The sequence below is a fragment of the Medicago sativa genome, chromosome 6 (genome assembly GCF_051527215.1).
Source record: "Medicago sativa cultivar Bolivia chromosome 6, Bolivia_mono, whole genome shotgun sequence".
Taxonomy (NCBI): Eukaryota; Viridiplantae; Streptophyta; class Magnoliopsida; order Fabales; family Fabaceae; genus Medicago; species Medicago sativa.
In genome coordinates this window covers 94,191,385-94,214,418 of record NC_140754.1, presented here as the reverse complement: position 1 = coordinate 94,214,418, position 23,034 = coordinate 94,191,385, and the positions used below count along the sequence as shown (strand labels likewise).

General features: G+C 30.1%; 1 protein-coding gene, 1 long non-coding RNA gene and 1 pseudogene across 4 annotated transcripts; all 3 read right to left on the bottom strand.

The window, feature by feature from the left end:
- On the bottom strand, positions 1–3,349 carry LOC146918387 (uncharacterized; annotated as a pseudogene). The gene is made up of 6 exons (XR_015016176.1): positions 3,151–3,349; positions 2,855–2,927; positions 913–1,477; positions 689–815; positions 308–406; positions 1–202 (listed from the first exon to the last, which is right to left on the bottom strand). The product of XR_015016176.1 is annotated as an uncharacterized LOC146918387 (transcript).
- Positions 3,350–9,818: 6,469 nt separating this feature from the next.
- On the bottom strand, positions 9,819–10,730 carry LOC146918386 (uncharacterized; the record flags this gene model as incomplete). The annotated part of the gene is made up of 3 exons (XM_085722046.1): positions 9,819–10,213; positions 10,377–10,384; positions 10,519–10,730. Coding segments are annotated over 3 exons (423 nt in total), but the record flags the coding sequence as incomplete, so codon positions are not given.
- A 4,693-nt stretch (positions 10,731–15,423) lies between these two features.
- LOC146918385 (uncharacterized) lies at positions 15,424–18,187 on the bottom strand. 2 transcript variants are annotated; one of them, XR_015016175.1, is made up of 4 exons: positions 17,982–18,187; positions 17,713–17,779; positions 16,168–16,473; positions 15,424–16,064 (listed from the first exon to the last, which is right to left on the bottom strand). It is a non-coding gene; the product is annotated as an uncharacterized LOC146918385 (long non-coding RNA). The 2 variants fall into 2 exon arrangements; XR_015016174.1 differs by having other exon boundaries at positions 16,168–17,779.
- Positions 18,188–23,034: the final 4,847 nt, after the last annotated feature.

Genomic DNA, 23,034 nt, shown 5'->3' with positions numbered 1-23,034 from the left:
GTCCAGACGCCTTCTCGATATGAACATAGAGCTACAACACATGAATTGATAATTTTGAATGAAAACAAGCAACCTTATTACAACTATTTTGCACTTCTGTTTAATAATTGTATTTTTTGTTTATATATCATGTAGTAGACTAATAGTAATGCTTGTAAATGAGATCCAGCTCAGCTGTGTCCATTTCCAGTGCTACGTCCAACTAGTAATAAAAAGAATTAACATGAAGCTTATGCAATGAAAATTAAAAGTCATGACACATAATATCATTTTATATATACACCAAATTTTGTAAGTTTTGAATTACCGCAAAGGATGGTGGTAAACACCACATGCACTGCTCAGCTCCATTCGCAGCTGCATTCACTTGATACCAATTATTTTGCAAGGCCATCATCCTTATAATCTAATGTTACATACATAATACATTGCTTAAGCAAAATTAAAGAGTATCTATCAACTTTAAAACATGGTTATATGTTGAGTTGCTTTAAAGTTCCATTAATTTGATTTCAATTAATTAGTCCTAAAGGCCATCATCCTTGTAATCCGAGGTTACATACATAATACATTGGATAAGCTAAATTAAAGAGTATCCATCAACTTTATACACTACAAGAAAATTAGTATAATATAACAATTGTGTATATGAAATAAAATAAAAATTATGATATATATTTGAAGTAACCTCAAAGAGCCTAAACCAACGCTCTTTCTCATTCTCATCCACATCACCATATGTCTTCCAAAAGTGATTATAGCAGTTGTGAATGATGGCTTTGATAGCTTCAGCCGCCGGTTTGCAAGGCAAAAAGCTGAAACAATAAAAACTCATAATTAAACATTACTACAACTTAAAATATACATAAAATAATTGAAATTGAACTATGTAGCTAATATGATTATACTTACGAGTTTCCACTAGGCTTTAAGATGAATCGACCACGAGAATCTGTCGGATAATCCAGGAAAACATCATCAGCCGGCACCAGCTCTCCACCACCATTCATCTGGGTTGCACCATCCTCTTCGACCACATTTTCTTGTTGGGGTTGTGGTGGGTTTTGTTGTTGTTGGGGAAAGGGTGGGTTTTATTGTGGAGGGATTTGTTGTTGGGGAAAGGATGGGTTTTGTTGTGGAGGGATTTGTTGTTGTTGGGGAAAGGGAAGGTTTTGTGGTGGGACTGAATATGGTGGGAAATGATAGCTCGGAGGGAAGGTCCCAGAAGGAGATATGGTGCCATAATGTCCTGGTTGTACTGGAGGGTACATGTAAGTGGGAAGAGGAGCAGAACCCATAGCAGGAGCAGTTACACTAGCTTGGGGGGGGACCCAGATGATCCCTGGCTAGAAGATGCAGTAAAAATGACAGGCGTGGGGTTTAATCTAGCTTCTGTTGCTGCATCCACAACGTGAGTACTATACAGCCTCCTGTTGTTGCCCTTGCTCTTTCCTTTATTTTTCAGAGGCATTCCTAGCTATTTATCAATAACAAAAACATCATATCAATACAATAAATCATCATAACATAATTAAACAACGCACATATTCATTCATATTGAAAATAATACCATTACAATTAGAACAATATAAAACTATTATCAGCTTTGTCTCTAGGCATAATCGGAAAAAATTTCTTCATCCTATAATTCGAAAAAACAAATCAATGTAAGAGGAATACTACTGTAAGAATACATAAATTTCTAGGCAGTAACCTCTAAAACACTTTTCTCCCTAGATTCTAGGGAGTTCTCTTTAAGAACATCTTTCATTGTTACGTTGCAAGAATTCTATAAGTAAATATATTTTTCATATGAAATTTTTCAATAGGTATAACCTGAAAGTAAATATATTTCTAATCTATATCTCCAATCCTAATTCAAAGTTTAAAGATATAAATAAACTTAAGAATATTACTGTAACTTAGTATGCAGTAAGCAGGACAATGTAAGAGGAACTCATAGAAAGTATATTGACAACAATAAATCACCACTTTTGAGGATTACTAATTACTACACTATCAATATAAAATCAACAAACAAAATCAATTTCAACTTACCAATTTTAGTAACCAAACCCTAAAAGTTAAAATCAATTTCAAAATTGAAAAAAATATTATAAATAACGAAATGAGTAAATATAGTTTTATATTACATTTATATTTGTGTTAATTCATTGAATTTTCACTTTTATTTTTTACTCTGATAATCAACTAAGTAAACAATTATTTGAAAAATATATAATTTATAGGATTTTTTTTGTTATGCAGGCTAACGGGCTACCGCGGCCCGTTCGGGCTAGCCCTAACGGGTAGCGGGATTTTTAGGGCCGGGCTAAAAAGCCCTATTAAAATTCGGGCTCAATATTTTAGGTCCAATCCCTATAATTAATCGGGTTAAACGGGTCGGCTCGTACGGCCCGACCCGTTTTGACAGCTCTAAATAGAGGTGAGAGTGTGGAAGTGCAACTTTGAAAAAACTCTATAATTTTATTCCATTAAAAAACTCTAATTTTATAATATTTCATATGTTTCCTAAATATCTAGATCATGCAACTTTTTTTCTTGAAGGATCTAGATTATGCAACTTAAAAACATCAATTTTATATATAGTGTCTTTTACAAGTCACAACAACTTTATAGATAATTGGATGATTTATTTCATTTAGATATTTTTTTATAAGTGATATTATACCTCAATTAATTTCTTTAAAAAAAAACTAATAACATCAATTGATATTCCAAACACAATTACTAAATCATCTAAACATTTTTTTGGAAGGAAAATCATCTAAAATTTTTATTTATTAACTAAACATTAAATTTATATTTCTAGTAAAAAAACAAAATTCATTACCTATTTTCCAATTCCACCCATGCCCAAAGGCAGCTCCACACTTCAGCATGAGGTTCATGCGCATGGTGAGTTTCTGCACTAACAAGACAAATCACGTTTAAGAAGATAATAATTCACTTGTTTCAACTTATGTTTACATATGCTTTTAAACTTGGGAAAAAAAAAATGGAAAGGGACCAAAACATTAAGAAGAAAGGGACTACAAAATAATAAAGTTATATGAAAGGATGTTAATAAAGCATGCCTCTATGTGTGTGTCTTACATCTAAGAATATATGGTGTGTGTATATATATACCTTAATTTCTTGATAAAATGCATGCTTCAATTGAGATGGTGTTAGGGGTAAAAAGAAAAGGAGTGTTTGTGATTTTTAAAATTGGTAAAGAGGATGACCACAAAAAAAATTATTGTTTGTGGCAAGCACTCGTTGTTGGAAGAACAACACTCAAAGGGAATTTAGTGAAGAGTTTGCTGTTGAGATTCAGTGTGAGTACAAGAGTAGTGGTAAGTTTCAGCCATTATATAAAGCAATCAATAATTTTTTTTTTGCGAGGTAAAGCAATCAATATTGAGAACAAATAGTTTTTGGTATTTGGTCGCTAGATGCATTTAATTCCAAACAACCTTACTAATAAATTCTGAGTACTTGGTAGATTTTTTTTTTTGACAAAATAAAAGATATTCATTCATTCAAATTGAAAAAGTACATCGATATAATGCAAATTCGCTAAAAACAAAAAGGATGAATCTGTGAACAGACTCACAACATCCATGTTAATAGCATAAAACGGCAAAGTACAAATGCCTACACATATGACTATATTTAAATATCCGGAATAACCACGTTTTCGGATCTGCAACGTGGATGACGCCAAAGTCATTGATTGGATCTGCACTGGATCGAAGCTGATATGACAATCTGAAACGATCAAATACTTGAGAGAAACAAGAAAAACAAACAACGTCAGACAAAGACGACGAACAACCAACGTCGCACGAAGACGACGAAATCACAAAATAAAATGAAATAGATGTGAAAATAACTTATTTCAATAAAAGGGAAATAAAAAAACGAGTTAGAGGGGTGATTTTGGGTCAAAAATTGACCCTAAATCATCCCTCTTTGATGGGTGAAGGAGAAGAAACTAGGGTTTTTGTGACGGCTCACAAGAGAGAAAGGAAAGAGAGAGAGATATATTATATTTTGTTGGTATTAGTACTTGGTAGATAGATGCATTTATTTTCAAAAAACAACTCAACTAATAAATTAAAGATTGGATATATGGGTATATAGATGCATTTATTTTGTAGTGTACGTACGGGGAATATAATAGTACGTTTTTTTATTTCAAATTTAGGTTCAGATTTAATTTGAACAAAAATGAATATAATAAAAGTTAGTAAAGTTTAAAAATTTAATTTTCTTTAAAGAAGTTAAATGATTTATATCTAATGTTGTGTTTCGTTTATTTTACTGATGTGTTTTTTCCTCAAAACTTGAATTCTATAATCTCAAAGTCGCTGATTAAAGTGTGAACCAAAGGTATTATGTATCCCATAAAATATTTTTTTTAGAACACATATTTATGAAGTATCTTATAAGTTTCTTTGTGTATTTATGGAGTATCCTATATGTATCCGATAAAATATTTTTTATAAATTAAAATAATTAATTTCGATACTTCGTGGATACGTATCCACGAGTATCCGTGGAATATCGGTATCCGATACAGGTACGACTTCATTTTGGAGTATCCAAGCTTCGTAGAGTGTCACTATTGTGAACGGTGTGAATACATGCTTTAGTGTGAAAAATTTGTAGTGCCGTTAAATGGTTGCACTTGAAGCAGTTTTTTTTTTTGACAAAAATAAATGATATTCATTCATTCAAATTGATAGAGTACATAATACAATGCAAATTCGCTAAAAAGAAAAAGGATGAATCTGCAAACAAACTCACAGCATCCATGTTAATAGCATAAAACGACAAAGTACAAAAGCCTGCACATATGACTATATCCATGTCTCAGGAATACCCATGTCTCCGGATCTGCAATGTTAAAGACGCCAAAGTCATTGATTGGATCTGCACTGGATCTAAGCTGGTCTGACAATCTGAATCAAACAAATACCTGAACAAAACAAGAAAGTCAAACAAAGTCGCACAAAGACGACGAACAACACAACGTCGCACTAAGATGACGAAATCACGGAAAAACAAACGAAATAAATGTGAAAATCACTTATTTTAATAAAAGGGAAAGAGAAAACCGATTTAGAGGGGTGATTTTGGGTCAAAAATTGACCCTAAATCACCCTTCTTTGATGGATAAAGGAAAAGAAACTAGGGTTTCGGTGACGGCTAACACAAGAGAGAAGGAGAAGAGAGAGAAAAGAGCAGTTAAAACAACAAATAATTCATTTATCTTTTTCAACTCAATGCACAAAGAACTTTTAGATTTCCTTGAATTTGTACATGATAACGAACCTATATTATGACCAGGGGCGGATCTTCTTAGGGACCTGCAGGTGCCATGGTACCCCCAACTTTTCTATATATACTAGATTAGGCATAATCTTACCACAACTACTCAGTTGGCGCAGTGGAAATGATCTTTGTTTTTCTTACTTAGGTCGCGGGTTCGACCCTTCCATCCTCTATTTCTGTTATATTTTTACTATTTTGTTCAAAAAAAAAGCTCCTATGTAGAGTGTAGAGATTCGAACCCGCATCCCTACTCTGCAATCAAGCGAAATAAACCACTTGTTCAAAAAAAAAAGCTCCAAAAAAAAAAGCTCCTATGTAGAGTGTAGAGATTCGAACCCGCATCCCTACTCTGCAATCAAGCGAAATAAACCACTGGACCATTTAACAGTTATGATATCTACTTCACACAGTTTAATATATAGTTCATATAATTCTGGCACCCCAAAAAAATATTCCAAGATCCGCCACTGATTATGACTATAATTTTTTTCAATTTTACATACGTTATTGTCTTTTCTTTCATAAAATATATGTATTTTTCATAAAATACTTATGGTTCATGACAAATATTTCCATTTTTTTTGGATTTTTTCCATTACTTAACCAGCAGTGTCGTGGACAAATGAAGACATTTAGTAAAATTTATTCATACGGTGTTAGTTCATAACTTCAAAATACAACTCAATCCAAATAAATAAATTTTTAACACCTCATTTTGAAACAATTTTCACATAAACAAAAAGTGCATGAAAACACTATTCCCTCGTGGGGGTTGTTGGCACTTGGTACCGACACTATTTTTTCCTCATGCATGCAGACACGTACCATACACATGCATTCCTTGTTACATCCAATCAACTGTAGCCTGCGACCTCCTCTCGACTCAACTTGCATTGTGACCTATAAAAAAAAATTGATTTTTCAGTTTAACACACCCCAAAATATTAGTATATGTATCCACTCTACAGTTGAATTGTGTGGTACACATCTCAGACCAAATTTTACTCTCTTAAAAATATTTCAATGGCACCACAATCGTTTTAATCTACTACGACGGAGAAATTAGACAAAATGAGTCCTGAATTTTTTTCGAAATATTTCAAAATATTTTGATAAATTAGACTTATTTTTTTGAAATATTGTCAGAAGTTTTTCGATTAGATCCATGTTTCTATGTTTTTTTTTTCACATGACGAGGAATTTAATGGAGAAATTTTTCTACAAAGACAAAGACTATTTTAAAATATTAATAGAGTCAAGAACTAATTTGATAATCATTTGCAAAGACTAAGGAGTCAGAATTTAAAATATTAATAGGTTAGATTAGGTGTTCAAATAATACTGCATAGGCATAAAGAACAAAATAGGCTAAAGGAGGAAAATTGAATCTAAGAGATTCCAAACAATGAATGAGAAGACAAACTTTTGACTCAAATGACATGAGATTCGGATTCCTTATGAGACTAATGCACGGCACTTGCATTGCTTTTTTTCTTTGACAAGATTCATGCATGCAGGGGCGAATCCCTTTGTATTGGTGGGGTAGCTTTGGCTACCCCAAATATTTTATTTTTATTCAATAATTAAGTGTATTAATATAGTTAGCTACCCCAATAATATATTTTTAGCTACCTCAAACAAATTCATTTACAAACAATTAACATAAATTAAAAGGCTAAAAAATTATTACTTGATTAATAAACTTATTTGTTTTATTTTGACATTCCAATCTCTAGAAACAACTATAGTAAAAACATTATTAGCAATAAAAGTTATCAATTGTCAAACAAAATGAACGATAGTTGAATACACATAGCTTATTTGTTTACGTCAAAAAAGAAATTGTAAGTCTATTTAGCAAATATTCAATTATGAATATATTTAACACCTTGAAGCTTGATTTTATAGAGATTAAACATATTTAACTCTTAAATTTAATATATAATTTTTTTAAAAAAATTCTTAGCCTCAAAAAATTTCTTTGTATTTGGCCCCCTCGTGAAAATTACTCTAGCTTCGCCGCTGCATGCATGGCAAGATTCAGATTTCTTGTTCAGTAAAAAATTCACATCGGATAAATTTTTTGAAGTAATAAGTGGGTAGCACTTTGGTGATATAATATTTGGTGACATTGGTCAATCACAATTTCACAATTCTTGTGAAAAAAAAAATTGCAACTTATAAAGAAGTTGTTTATGACGAATTGCAAGCTATGGTACAACGAAATACAAATGGTCTATGCGATCATTTTTCAACTTCGAAATTCTGAAAAAATAGTAGTTACGCAACTGAATAAATGTGGCACACAAATAATATATTTGATTAACTGAGATTTTTAGAGTGGTACAAAGATGTACCGCTTAAAGAACGCCAACCTATCATTGCTTTATTTTTTTTAACCAAATTGAAGATATAGTACGGCTTCTAATCTGAAATAAAGGTACTAGCTAGTGTCACTACTGTGAACAGTTTGTGGTTTGTCCTATTTCGCATCTCTTTTTCTGCTGTGCATGTTGAGTGCCTTGATAATTTTTTCAGCGGTGGTTGGGGTTTGAACCCGGACTTTGCATATATTATGCATTGTCCATACCAACTAAGTTAAGTTTACGAGAACGTGCCTTGGTAATCTTTGTAGTACAGTTAAATGGTTTTACTTGAAGCAGTTAAAAACAGCAAATAATTCATTTATCTTTTTCAAATCAATGGACAAAGAACTTTAAGATTTCCTTGAATTTGTACATAATAACGAACCTATATTATGAATTATGATTATAATTTTTTTGAATTTACATACGTTATTGTCTTTGATTATAAAAATAAATATAAGATATGTATTTTCTTTTCCATTTTTTTGGATTTTTTCCATTATTTACTAGCAGTGTCGTGAGCTAAAGAAAGTATTTTGTAACAATTATTCATACGGTGTTAACTCTAATTTTTAAGTTAAAGTTCGAACCAGAATACCATTTTGGCCTTCTAAATAAAGGTACGAGCAAGTCTTGCATAAACACAAATACAAATGAAAAATATTTGGACACACTCACATAAATAGAGAGAAATAAATGAGAAAAAATTTAGTCACATCATTCAATTGTTTTATCTTTTATAATTTTTTTTTTCAATTATGTGTGTGTGTCTAACCATTTTTATTTGTGTTTGTGACCAAGTAAGTATTTCTCTACCAAATCAATTTTAAATAGTCCAAAAATGACACGTAAGATATAAATATTCGAAATATGTAATGTGGCAATATTCGTTAAAAAAAATGTATTGTGGTAATAACATGATTTTTTGGCCATGCTCTCCATGAAATCATTGTGGACTGTTTTGATTTGACTATAGTTTTGTAGAGGATTAAGGACTAGTTTGAGAACTGTTAATCACTTGAGGAGGTTGGATATTGGTGCTTCCTTGCAATAAAATTTCTCAAATAAAATCAAGCGTAATTGAGTATGAAGGAGCTATCATGGCTAAATCAATAAAGATATTAGGAAAAAGACAAGCAACGGCGAAGCTAGCAAAAAATTTACGCAGGGGCCAACTATAAAGGAACAATAAAATATTTTTAAAGCGGATATGTTAAATCTAAGGATAAAAATGTTTTTAGTCCCATAGATTATACTTTTTTAGGTTTAGGATCCTTACAGAAAATTTATTCAATTTTTGTCTTGATTTTTTAAAATTTTACAAAAAAATATGTGTTTTAGTCTTGTATTTAATCTCTAACAAAAAAATTAAGGACTAAAATCAAACAAAATCTTAAAAACTTAACTTAAAATCATAATAATTTTTACTTATGTGAAATGTAAATTAAATCAACAACAAAGGATAAAATTGACAATAACTATATAAAAAAGTTGGGTAAAATGCATTTCAAGAAGCCAATTTTATCCATAGTTGGCCGTTTACTAAATAGATTAGTAATTTTTTTTCGACGTAAACAAATAGATTATTTGCAAAAAAAATTCAATGTCCATTTAATTTGCTTATGACTATTGTCTTAATAATTTTTACTTTTGAAAAAGTTTTTTCTATAATTGTTATTGAGACCGGAAGTATCAAACGAATATAAATAAACCTATTAATCGTAATAATATTTTTACTTTCTTACTTATGTTAATTTTCGGCAACTGAATTTGTTTGGGGTAGCTCAATGTTTATTGTTTGGGGTAGCCGGATATAAATTTATACCAACCAATTGAAGAATAATATATTTTTTGAGGTAGCCAAGGCTACCCCTTGGCTAGGAAAGGCTACGCCCCTGAAGACAAGGTTAAACAAAGATTGGGACTCCTTAAAAAATATAATGTATTTAAACTGAATAATGTTTAATAAAAAATAAATAACTTTGCAATATACAAAAGGACAAACAGAAACAACTAGCATGTTACACTTTTGAGCTATTTCAAACTGTTCATCGTACAATAGATACAAGAGACGAGAATCCACGATGAGAGAGAATCTTTGCTTACTTAGCTAGACCATCCAGGAAAACTATATGAATTTTCACATCTCCTTCACACGATTACACCCTCCTTTAACCTCACTTCCTACTATGTTAGCTTAATTCTATTGAAAAATAATAGAATGTCTTGTCTCAGGAGTAGCATTAAGTTCGGGTAGTGGTAGGCCTCCATGATTACCAATTATTCTTTGAATCGTGTCTATCAATTAACACACTCTACAAACACATTGGTAAACCCATAACTTAAAGAACCTCTGGTTGACAGTTCATTCAGCTGGGATGATGTGAACAACACAACTTTGTTGTAGACTAGTTCTATAAATCCCCCTCCGAAACAAACATCAATAATGAAAGTTGTCTTGACCCCATTGACGTTTTTGTTTAAGGCATCTTTAAATTCATAAACTGCACAAGTCACATCGCAAATTAATATAATTAATATATGCATGCCTTGCGAGTTGAAAATAAATAAAATTAATAAATGCATGAGATGTGTTGTAAAAGTTACGATGTAGAGGAGTTCCGCCGGCTGCAACAAGGTAATTTTGCTATTCTTCTTTGTAATTACCATGTCCACTGAAGTAAAAAAATCTGAAGTAAAAAAAATTAAAATATGACCCGACTTTGATATTCCAATTAAGTGAGTTAATCTTTCATGTATTTTCTTAGTATCAATACAAAAACCAGGTCCTCTATAATTCGCGTCTTACCAATAATCAATGTCTTCGTTTTTAAATCCATAAAATATCATTAGCAATTCTCTCATCTTCTTGCCATCGAAATATGTGTTAGTTGTAGGTTCTGGGTATTGTAAATTGATTATTAGAGCTCTTTTTGTAGAATTATTGATGTACAAATGAGTTTGATCGTTAATAAAAGGGAAAGAATTACAAATAAAATAAAAAATGATAAATTCAAATAATTAAATTATGGATATACATTTTCGTGATAATGAAAATATTAACTGTAATATGCAATAAAAAAATTGGTGGTGATATGCAATAATTAGTTATGTATGACTTCTTATGGACTAAGATAATTTCTAGTATGAATTTTATGATTTAATATATATATATATATATATATATATATATATATATATATATTCAAACACAATTACTAAATCATCTAAACATTTTTTTTGAAATGAAAATAATCTAAACATTTTATTTATTAATTAAACATTAAATTTATATTTTTATAGTAAGAAAGAGGAAGTAAAAAACAAAACGCATTACCTATTTTCCAATTCCACCCATGCCCAAAGTTAGCTCCACACTTTATCGTAAGCTTCATGTGCATGGTGAGTTTCTACACAAACAAAACAAATCACGTTTAAGAAGATAAGAATTAACTTGTTTCAACTTACGTTTACATATGCTTTCAAACGTGGGAAAAAAAAATGGAAAGGGACCAAGACATTTGATGTAAGATTTTTACATGTCATATAACTATATACATGTGAGTATAATATAGGATCGTTTCCACAGGGAGTTGCATTAATCATAAGCGTTTTCACAATAGTTCACATTAAGGATTTGGGTATAAGTTGTTTGTTTGTAAAACTATTTTTCTATTCGACAATAAAATAAAACGAGAAGAGATAGAACTATTTCGCTTGCGGTTAGAGATATCAACCAAGCATAACAGCAGCAATCTCTCGATCGATTAACAGATTCTAGCTTTATAACCAATATTATCACAATCATTTTTACAAATATCCTTCGTGTCCAAAGCGATATCGTTATTTCTAAAGTATCATTTAAACATTCGTGTCCAAACATTTAAAAGATAATAAAGTCGATCGGATAACTTAATCGACCGTGTCCAACCGATTAAATGTCCGAAAGCATTAAGTTCTTGATTAAAAGGGATTATCAAAGATTAACAAACGTGTCAAGGGTGATAACTTAAGATAGATTGTTATTCTAGTTCAAGATTCAAGAGTTCGTGTCCAAATCATCTTGAATCTCTTTGAAAGCATTAAAAGCAAGAATAACAGCAATATTGAATTAATAAGCTAGAACCATATATTAAAAGATCAAAAGATTACATAATAGCTTGTTTGATTACCTCAATACTACAAGAGTAGATGATAGTTACACATGTCTATGTAAACTATGCAAAAGATGAAGGAAAGATGAAGATTCCATGCCAAGATCCTTGATGTGTCAATGAATCTAGGGTTGAATCTACTCCTAAATCACTTGCTTTGTGTTTCTCTCTTAAGAAATAGCTCTAACCTCTCTCTTAGAATGTATAAAAATATCTAATAAAACAGTCAATGACCTAAAAGAGAGGTAAACTTCTATTTAAATGGGCTAAGTTTAACTAATTTCGCTAATAGCAAATATTGCGCTATTAGCGAAGTATGGCGGTTTAAGTTTGTGGCCAATGGGATTGTGCCACGTTGGTCCTTGGGCCCTGTTCTTCAAGAGTTTTCGTCCAAAGTTCGCTAATAGCGTAGTTCCCTGGAGTATTTACGCTAATAGCGTAGATGTCGCTAATAGCGAAATTCTTCATGCTTTCTCCTGACCACGCCCCAGGTACGCTAATGGCGAAACTCTCTGGTGGAATTACGCTAATAGCGAAAAACACGCTATTAGCGAATTCTTATAAACTTTGACAATTCTTGCTCCTTGCTTGTAGTTTCCTGCACAAAAAGGGTAGAATAAGACCAAAAAGCATAAATGACATATTTGCATAATATTGGAGTTTTCCATGGATAATCTTGCAAAACAAGTCACTAAAATGCCTAAACTACCATAAGAAATATATCACTTTTGAGCACTTATCAACATTAAGAAGAAAGGAACTACAAAACAATAAAGTTATATGAAAGGATGTAAAAAATACATGAAGGATGTTAACAATACAAATCATATTATTACTCAAGAATATATTGCGTGTGTGCCTCTATATGTGTGTGTCTTACATCTAAGAATATATGGTATATGTGTATATATATACCTTAATTTCTTGATAAAATACATGCTTTTTTTCTTGGTTTTTAGTCATTATGTATTTGGTGGTATATGAGAAGGTTTTCAATTGAGATGGTGTTAGGGGTAAAAAGAAAAGGAGTGTTTATGATTTTTAAAATTGGTAAAGAGGATGACCACAAAACAAATTATTGTTTGTGAGAAGCACTCGTTGTTGGAAGAATGTCACTATTGTGATCGGTGTGAATACATGCTTTAATGTGAAAAATTTGTAGTACCGTTAAATGGTTGTACTTGAAGCAGTTAAAACAACAAATAATTCATTTATCTTTTTCAACTCAATGCACAAAGAACTTTTAGATTTCCTTGAATTTGTACATAATAACGAACCTATATTATGATTATAATTTTTTTCAATTTAAATACGACCATAATTTTTTTCAATTTAAATACGTTATTGTCTTTGATTATAAAAATAAATATATTATTGTTTTTTATTTCATAAAATATATGTATTTTTCATAAAATACTTATGGTTCATGACAAATATTTCCATTTTTTTGGATTTTTTCCATTACTTAACCAGCAGTGTCGTGGACAAAAGAAGATATTTAGTTCATAACTTCAAAATACAACTCAATCCAAATAAATAAATTTTTATCACCTCATTTTGAAACAATTTTCACATAAACAAAAAGTGCATGAAAACGTAGTATCGCGGGGTGTGGAGGACTTATTAGAGGTTCGGAAGGCGAGTGGTTAGCGGGGTTCTCTAAATTTTTAGGGAAGTGTAATGCTTTTATTGCAGAGCTATGAGGAGTTTTGGAAGGTCTCCGGTGTGCGAAACGTATGGGGTTCACTGCAGTAGAATTAAATGTGGATTATTTGGTGGTTGTGAACATTATTACGAGTGGGAAGGAAAGCAATGCAAGTGGTAGGAGTCTTGTTCAAAAAATTAGAAAACTTCTTCAAATGGAATGGGAAATGAAGGTTAAACACTCGTATCGTGAAGCAAATAGGTGCGCTGATGCATTAGCTAATATTGGATGTATCATGGGGAATGAGATGATATTTTATGAGTCGTGTCCGACTCAAATTAACCATTTGTTAGCTGCTGATCAAGCGGTGGTTACTTTTCCGCGCTTGATTAAGATGTAATTTCTTTTTTCGGGCTTGGGCCTTCCCTTTCATTAAAAAAAAAAGTGCATGAAAACACTATTCCCTCGTGGGGGTTGTTGGTACTTTTGTTACAGACCTATGAATTATCAAATCATATAATAATGTCATATTAGAAAAAGACAAGGTTAAAAAAAGATTGGGACTCCTTAAAAAATAGGTGAAATACATATGTTGTTTTTTTAAGTTTGACAAAAATAACATGTTAGTCCTTTAAGTATTTTAAATTATAAATAGACTTTTAAGTCGTTCATTTAATACATCGTTACTCTTTTAAGGATCTATTTAAACTTAAAAACTTAAAAAATTTCAAATAAATGCATTAAACTAACATCTTAAAGAACCTATTGAAAACTTAAAAAAATAATACGGCATTTTTGTAAAACTTAAATGGCAAGAAGAGGTATTGGATCTCGAGTAATGCTAGGGTTACACCCTCTAACACACTCTTTTAAACACACCCATATATATGTTTGGATCTCATCTCATTTATTGAAATCTTAGTGAGTGTTTGATTGAATTTGAATCTATAAAAAAAATCTTAGTGAGTGTTTGGAAAACCACGGAAAATACTTGGGTGACATAATGTCACTGTGACATTAAATCTGGGCCACACAAAGGTGTTGTGTTGTGTGGCCCAGATGTGTTGTATGTGTTGTGTGGCCCAGATGTTGTGTGGCAATGTGTGTTGTGTGGCCCAGATTTAATGTCACGGTGACATTATGTCACCCAAGTGCTTCCCGAAAACCACAAAGTCAAGTCCAGGACTCCATTGATCTAAATGCATTATTATACAAAAAAATGTTTATACTTTTTTTAAGTGCTTTAAAATTAAGTATCCGACTAACACACATAGAGAACTAGAGTACTAGTTGTTCAAAACAAAGAATTAGAGTACTATACCTTAAAAAAAGGGACTAGATTACTATTTTGAAGTGTCCACATTTCCCAATTACATATCCTAATTTGGAGTTTGTAAAGTGGGTCTCATTCACCAATATCGTTAGGTGTTTGACAAAACCACATTGTCATCATCCAACCAAAATAAAAACACATTGGCTGATATTGTTTACTAGAATTTCAATCTTGAACGATGAATTGACTAATGAATAAAAAAGTTTCTTTCCAATTGTATCCTCAAATTCTAATTTTCTTACTTAGACATTTTCCAAGCCCTTAATTGAGTTTTATATAAAGAATTGAACTCTAGTACAAGTTTCATAAAAACTAAAGGAATAAGTTTCACCATGATTCTACAAATCTCGTCGTCATTTCAAACATTCGCAAATTTATCTTAGAAAAATGAAACTTTACCAAATGGGACAATATGTGAATTCATGTTATCCGTTTAGTTATTTGAGCTATTCGATTGTGGTTTCGTTACAATTTAAATAGTTTAATATGTTTAACATTGACGAAGATGTCTTGCCGTTCAATGTCTAATTCAATTTTTAAGACTTTGAAACAACAAATATAAATAGTTTGATACTAATATGATTATAATAACCACCACTAATCATATTATTCAGAAACTAGCTACCACATAAAACAGACCAAACAAAAATAAACAAGAAAAAAAACTTCTACATCTAACTAACTAAGCCATTGATCAATGAAATTCACCAAGAAGAAGTAGAAGGGAACCAGAAGATGAAGAAGAAAGACCATTAATTAACGCTACATGATATTATAGAATCACTTCCATTAGTACCTAAAGACCAAGCATCTCTAAGAGAAACAGAACAAGCTTGTGCATCTAGCTTCTTCATTGGAGTCAAACATCTCTCTATCCCACTCTCTTAACTCGATTCTATAGAAAAATAATGGAATATTTTGTCTCAGGAGTGGCATAAAGGTCAGGTAGTGGTTGGCTTCCATGATTACCGTATATTATTCGGATCATTTTTATCAATCCATCATGCGTTATTTAAGGTTTATCATTTACACAATCAACAAACACATTGGTAAAGATAGAACCCAAAGAACCTCCGACTGACTCTTCATCCTCTTTGGAAGATGTGAACAACACAACTTTGTGGTGGGCTAGTTCAATAAACCCCCTCCGAAACAAGCATCAATCATGAATATTGTCTTGACGTCGTCAACCATTTGGTCTAACACTTTTTTAAATTTATAACCTACACAAGTCACGTAACAAATTAATAGAATTAGCATATCCATGCATTGAGAGTCACAAATAAATAAAATTAATATTATTATGAGATGTGCTGAGGAAGTTACCGTATAAAAGAGTTCCATTGGCTGCAATAAGGTAACTTTTCCCTTTTTTTGATAATTTTCATATCCAATGAAATAATAAAATAAAGTATCATCTGACTTAGATATTGTAATTAACTCACATTTGCCAGTATCAATAAGAAAACCAGGTCCTTCATCGTTTTTGTCTTGCCAGTAATCATTGTTTTCATCTTTAAATTATATTTCATTAGCAAACATTTTATCTTCGCGCCATCGGAATATGTGTTGATTGTAGGTTCTTGAAATTGTAAATTGACTATTAAAGATCTCTTTGTAGGAGAATTATTGCTGTACAAATGAGTTTGATTGTTAATAAAAGTGAAAGAATTACAAATAAAACAGAAAAATGATAAATTCAAATAATTAAAATTATGGATATACAATTTCGTGATAATGCAAATACTAACTATGATATGCAATAAAAAAAATGCCGGTGATATGTAGTAATTTTTTTTTTACAATGCTAACCAACAAAAGGAAAAAAATAAAACAAATATAATATAAGTAATATAAATCTAGAAGATTTAAAATACAAAGGATAAATAATTAATAATTTGTAAGGAAGGTGTATTTTTCAAGTTTCAATTAAATTCTTATTTTTTATTTAGTCCATGTAATATATATTTTTTTTGTATCTATATGGTACGTAGAATAAATATTATCATTTTTGATTTTAATACCTCAAATATGAATTATATTAGGACTAAAATAAATATTACATACATATTGTAAGTGTCAATATATGAATAAAATTATTATCACTAAATTAAAAGACCTCTGCCTACGATTTTGACTGTCACTAAATTATTATCATTGTTTTTCTAAAAATGATAATATCATGAGAATATATATATATATATATATATATATATATATATATATATGTGTGTGTGTGTGTGTGTGTGTGTGTGTGTGTGTGTATATATATTAAATTACTAAATATACATTTCTAGTAAATTAATGTAGAAATAAATTGTTTGATTCATTATCTAAAAGAATCCGGTAGTAACATTTTTGATTGGTCTTTCTTTTTTTGATATCCACTCATAATTTCAAAAACTTACCAAACACAACATAAACAAATATGATAATTAATACACAACTATTGTGAGAGTGGCAATTTGTTAAAATAAATAAGGAAATGATAGAAACATAACACAATGGTTCACATAAAGAAAAGAGAAAAAACACATCCGGTAAACCTATAAAGCGGCGATTCCGACGGTACCGCCTTGATGAGTAGATTCAACTCACTTTGTTCTCTTCTTTTAATTTCCTCTCTTCATCATTTTATTGTTTCTGATTTCTATCATATATCATGTTATTTTTTCATTGTTTTTTGAATAGTCATTATTTTAAAGTAAAAAAAAAGGGCTGGCACTAAAATTACTACAACATTTTATTTATTAACTAAAAAAAAAAAAGGCTTGCACTAAAATCATCGATCTAAACATTTTATTTATTAACTAAACATTGAATTTATATTTTTATAGTAAGAAAGAGGAAGTAAAAAACAAAATTCATTACCTATTTTCCAATTCCACCCATGCCCAGCTCCACACTTCAGCATGAGGTTCCTGCACATGGTGAGTTTCTGCACCAACAAGACAAATCACGTTTAGGAAGATAATAATTAACTTGTTTCAACTTACGTTTACATATGCTTTTAGTTTTAAACGTGGGAAAAAAAATGGAAAGGGACCAAAAGGACTGCAAAATAATAAAGTTATAAAAAGTTATATGAAAAGATGTAAAAAAAATACATCTAAGAATATATTGTATATGTATATATGTACCTTAATTTCTTGATAAAATACATGCTTTTTTTCTTGGTTTTTTTATGTATTTGGTAGTATATGAGAAGGTTTTCAATTGAGATGGTTATGTTAGGGGTGAAAAGAAAAGGAGTGTTTGTTGTTGGAATAACAACACTCAAAGCTGCGAATTTAGTGAAGAGTTTGTTGTTGAGGTTGAATGTGAGTACAAGAGTAGTGGTAACTTTCAGCTAATTATTGAGAAAAATAATTTTGGTACTTGGTAGATAGATGCATTTATTTTCTAAAAACAACTCAACTAATAAATTAAAGATTGGATATGTAGGTAGATATATGGATTTATTTTCTAGTGTACGTGGAATATAATTCGTTTTTAATTTCAAATTTAGGTTCAGATTTAATTTGAACAAAAATGAATATAATAAAAGTTAGTAAAGTTTAACAATTTATATTTTATTTAGAGAAGTTAAATGATTTATAATTATATCTAATGTTGTGTTTCGTTTATTTCATTGAGGTATTTTTTTTCTCAAAGCTTGAATTCCGTAGTCTCAAACAAACTGATTAAAGTGTGAACCAAAGGTAGTAGGGTCACTATTGTGAATAGTGTGAATACATGGTTTAGTGTGAAAATTTTGTCCTATTTTATAGTTCCATTAAATGGTTGTACTTGAAGCAGTTAAAACAGCGAATAATCCATTTATCTTTTTCAACTCAATGCACAAAGAACTTTTAGATTTCATTGAATTTGTACATAATAACGAGCCTATATTATGATTATAATTTTTTGGCTTAATTGCACTTTTGCCCCCTATATTTTGCCAATTGTGCGATTTTGCACCCCATTGTTTCAAACGAGCGATTTTGCACCCTATATTTTACCAATTGTGCGATTGTGCACCCCATTGTTTCAAACGAGCGATTTTGCACCCCATAGTTTTCCCTCTTTCTGATTTTGCATCCCAAAAAATCATAAAAATATTCAGTTTTTTCCAAAAAATTTAAAAAATCGAAAAAAATTTAAAAAATCAGAAAATATAATCAGATTATTTTTTTAAATTCTGGAATTTAATTTTCAAAATACAAAAAAAGTAAATTTTCAAAATTTTAAAAAAAGGTCAGATTTTTTTGTAAAAATTCTGGAAAAAAATTTAATTTTTAAAAATCTGGATACAAATTTTAAAAAAAGGTCAGATTTTTTTAAAATTTACTTTTTTGTATCCAGATTTTTAAAAGGTCAGATTTTTTTCCAAATTCACAAATATACAAAATTTACTTTTTGAAAATTTACAAATTTTAAATTTAATTTTTAAAAATTCAGATTTTTTTGTATTTTGAAAATTAAATTTTAAAAAAATCTGACCTTTTTTTAAAATTTGTATCCAGATTTTTAAAAATTAAATTTTTTTCCAAATTTTTTTTTAAAAAATCTGTCCTTTTTTTAAAATTTGTATCCAGATTTTTAAAGATTAAATTTTTTTCCAGAATTTTTTAAAAAAAATCTGACCTTTTTTTAAAATCTGGATATATGATTTTTTTCTGATTTTAAAAACAATTACTATATTTTCTGATTTTTTTTCTAATTTTTTAAATTTTTTGGAAAAAACTGAATATTTTTATGATTTTTTGGGGTGCAAAATCAGAAAGGGGGAAAACTATGGGGTGCAAAATCGCTCGTTTGAAACAATGGGATTCAAAATCGCACAATTGGCAAAATATAGGGTGCAAAATCGCTCGTTTGAAACAATGGGATGCAAAATCGCATAATTGACAAAATATAGGGGAAAAAAGTGCAATTAAGCCTAATTTTTTTCAACTTAAATACGTTATTGTCTTTGATCATAAAAATAAATATGTTATTGTCAAATATATGTATTTTTCATAAAATATTTATGGTTCATGTCATGACAAGTATTTCCATTTTTTTGGATTTTTTCTATTATTTTTTGGTGGTGTCCGGGATTTGAACCCCAAACCTTGCATATACTATACATTGTCCTTACCAACTGAGCTAAGCTCACGGGAACGGATTTTTTCTAGCAGTGTGTTCCCTAAAAAAAAAAAGAAAAAAACTAGCGGTGTCGTGAGCAAAAAAGAAAGCATTTAGTAAAAGTTATTCATAGGATGTTAGTTCATAACTTCAAATTCCAACTCAATCCAAATAAATAAATTTCGATCACCTCATTTAGGAACAATTTTCACATAAACAATCTCAACCATGGCTTCAATACTATTAAAATTAGGTGGCATTTAAATAAATATGGGAGGTGAGTTAGCAAAAACAATCGACGAGTCATTCTATCCATTGCTAATCTATATGCAGTGATCATGTTTGTTTTCTTTCTCTTAGCAAAAAGTGCATGAAGTTGTTGGTACTGACCTATATGAGTTATCAAATCATATATTGTCATATTAGAAAAAGGAAGGTTAAAAAAAGATTGGGACTCCTTAAAAAAATAGGTGAAATACATTTGTTGGTTTAACAAAAATGTCGGTTTAATACTTTTAAGTTTTTTAAGTTTTAGAAAATGCTAATGAGTGTCTTAAGAGCACTCGTTAAAGACTCTAAATAGTAAACTTTTATAGAAATTTGTACATTCAATGCATCAAAAATTGAAATATTTAGTATTCTCAACTATGAAGCCCCGATACGGATACGGATACGGGTACGATACGATACGGGTACGCGAATACGTCAAAAATTTCAAATTTAGGATACGATGCGGCTTGGATACGTTTACAATTTTTTTAATATATATATATATATATATATATATATATATATATATATATATATATATATATATTAGACATAAACGCACAAAAAATAAATAGCGTGAAATCTTAAAACTAATTACACCAAGTCAAAATACAATGGACCATTCACCAACTAAGATATCCTTTAAACCAAAACATACCATATAAACAACCTGCACTATAATGATATAAAGGTAGTATGAAGATAGTCACCCTTTTCAAGTAATGGCCAATATAATGATCCCAATTTACAAAAATTAATACTTGTGATCAAAATACAAATAAAAATTTTAAATAAAAGTTAAATTAAATCATTCGGATACTTCTGGGATACGTATCCGGGAGTATCCTTAAGGTATCCAATATATTTTTAAATAAAAATTAAATTAAATCATTCGGATACTTCTGGGATACGTATCCGGGAGTATCCGCGGAGTATCGGTATCCGATACGTATCCGACACGGGTACGGCACCATTTTAGAGTATCCGGGCTTCATAGATTCTCAATGATAGTTTTCTTAATTGAGTGTTCTTAAAGAGTGCCCTTAAAACACTCGTTAGCAAGACCCTTAAATTTTAAATATATCATTTTGAGTTGTTAATTCAATTCAATAGAGCTACACTATTTTTTTGATTCAAAAAAAAAAAAAAGAGCTACACTATTTTTTTCTCATGCATGCAGACACGTACCATACACATGCATTCCTTGTTATATTCAATCAACTGTAGCCTGCGACCTATAAAACTCCAATCAAACGCATGGCTTTCTGGCACCTCTCAACTTGCATTGTGACCTATAAAAAAAAAATTGATTTTTCAGTTTAACACACCTCAAAATATTAGTATATGTATCCACTCTACAATTGAATTGTAGTACACATCTCAGACCAAATTTTACTCTCTTAAAAATATTTCGATGGCACCACAATCGTTTTAGTCTACTACAACGGAGAAATTAGACGAAATGAGTCTTGAATTTTTTTCGAAATATTTTGATAAATTAGACTTATAGAAACTTTTGATAAAGACAGATATTATTTTGAAATATTGTCAGAAATTTTTCAATTAGATCTATGTTTCTATGTTTTTTTTCACATGACGGAGAATTTAATGGAGAAATTTTTCTATAAAGACAAGGACTATTTTAAAATATTAATAGAATCAAAGACTAATTTGAAAATCACTTGCAAATACATGGACTAAATTGATGGTTTACTTATAAAAGAATGTAGGTTAGATTAGGTGTTGAAATAATACTGCATAGGCATAAAGAACAAAATAGGCTAAAGGAGGAAAATTGAATTTAAGAGATTCCAAACAATGAATGAGAAGACAAACTTTTGACTCAAATGACATGAGATTCGGATTCCTTATGAGACTAATGCATGGCACTTGCATTGCATTTTTTCTTTGATAAGACTAATGCATGGCAAGATTCAGATTTCTTTATTCAGTACAAAATTCATATGAGGTAAATTTTTTGAGTTAGCGTAGTAATAAGTGGGTAGCCTTTTGGTAATATAATATTCGATGACATTGGTCATTCACAATATCACAATTCTTATGAAAAAAAAAATTGCAGCTTATAAAGAAGTTGTTTATGACGAATTGCAAGCTATGGTACAACGAAATATAAATGGTCTATGTGATCATTTTTCAACTTCTAAATTCTGAAAAAAATAATAGTTAAGCAGTTGAAAAAAATATAGCACACAAATCATATATTTGGTTAACTGAGATTTTTAGAGCGGTACAAAGATATACAACTTAAAAAATGCCAACCTATCATTGCTCTATTTTTTTTAACCAAATTGAAGATATAGTAAGGTTTCTAGTCTGAAATAAAGGTAGTAGCTAGTGTCACTATATATTGTGAACAGTTTGTGGTCTGTCCTATTTCGTACCTCTTTTTCTGCTGTGCATGTTGAGTGCCTTGGTAATCTGTGTAGTACCGTTAAATGATTTTACTTGAAGCAGTTAAAAACAGCAAATAATTCATTTATCTTTTTCAACTCAATGGACAAAGAACTTTAAGATTTCCTTGAATTTGTACATAATAACGAACCTATATTATGAATTATGATTATAATTTTTTTTCAATTTACATACGTTTTTTTTAATAAATTTGCATACGTTATTGTCTTTGATTATAAAAATAAATACAAGATATGTATTTTTTTCTTTCCATTTTTTTGGATTTTTTCCATTATTTACTAGCAGTGTCGTGAGCTAAAGAAAGTATTTAGTAACAATTATTCATACGGTGTTAACTCTAATTTTTAAGTTATCGAACCAGAATACCATTTTGGCCTTCTA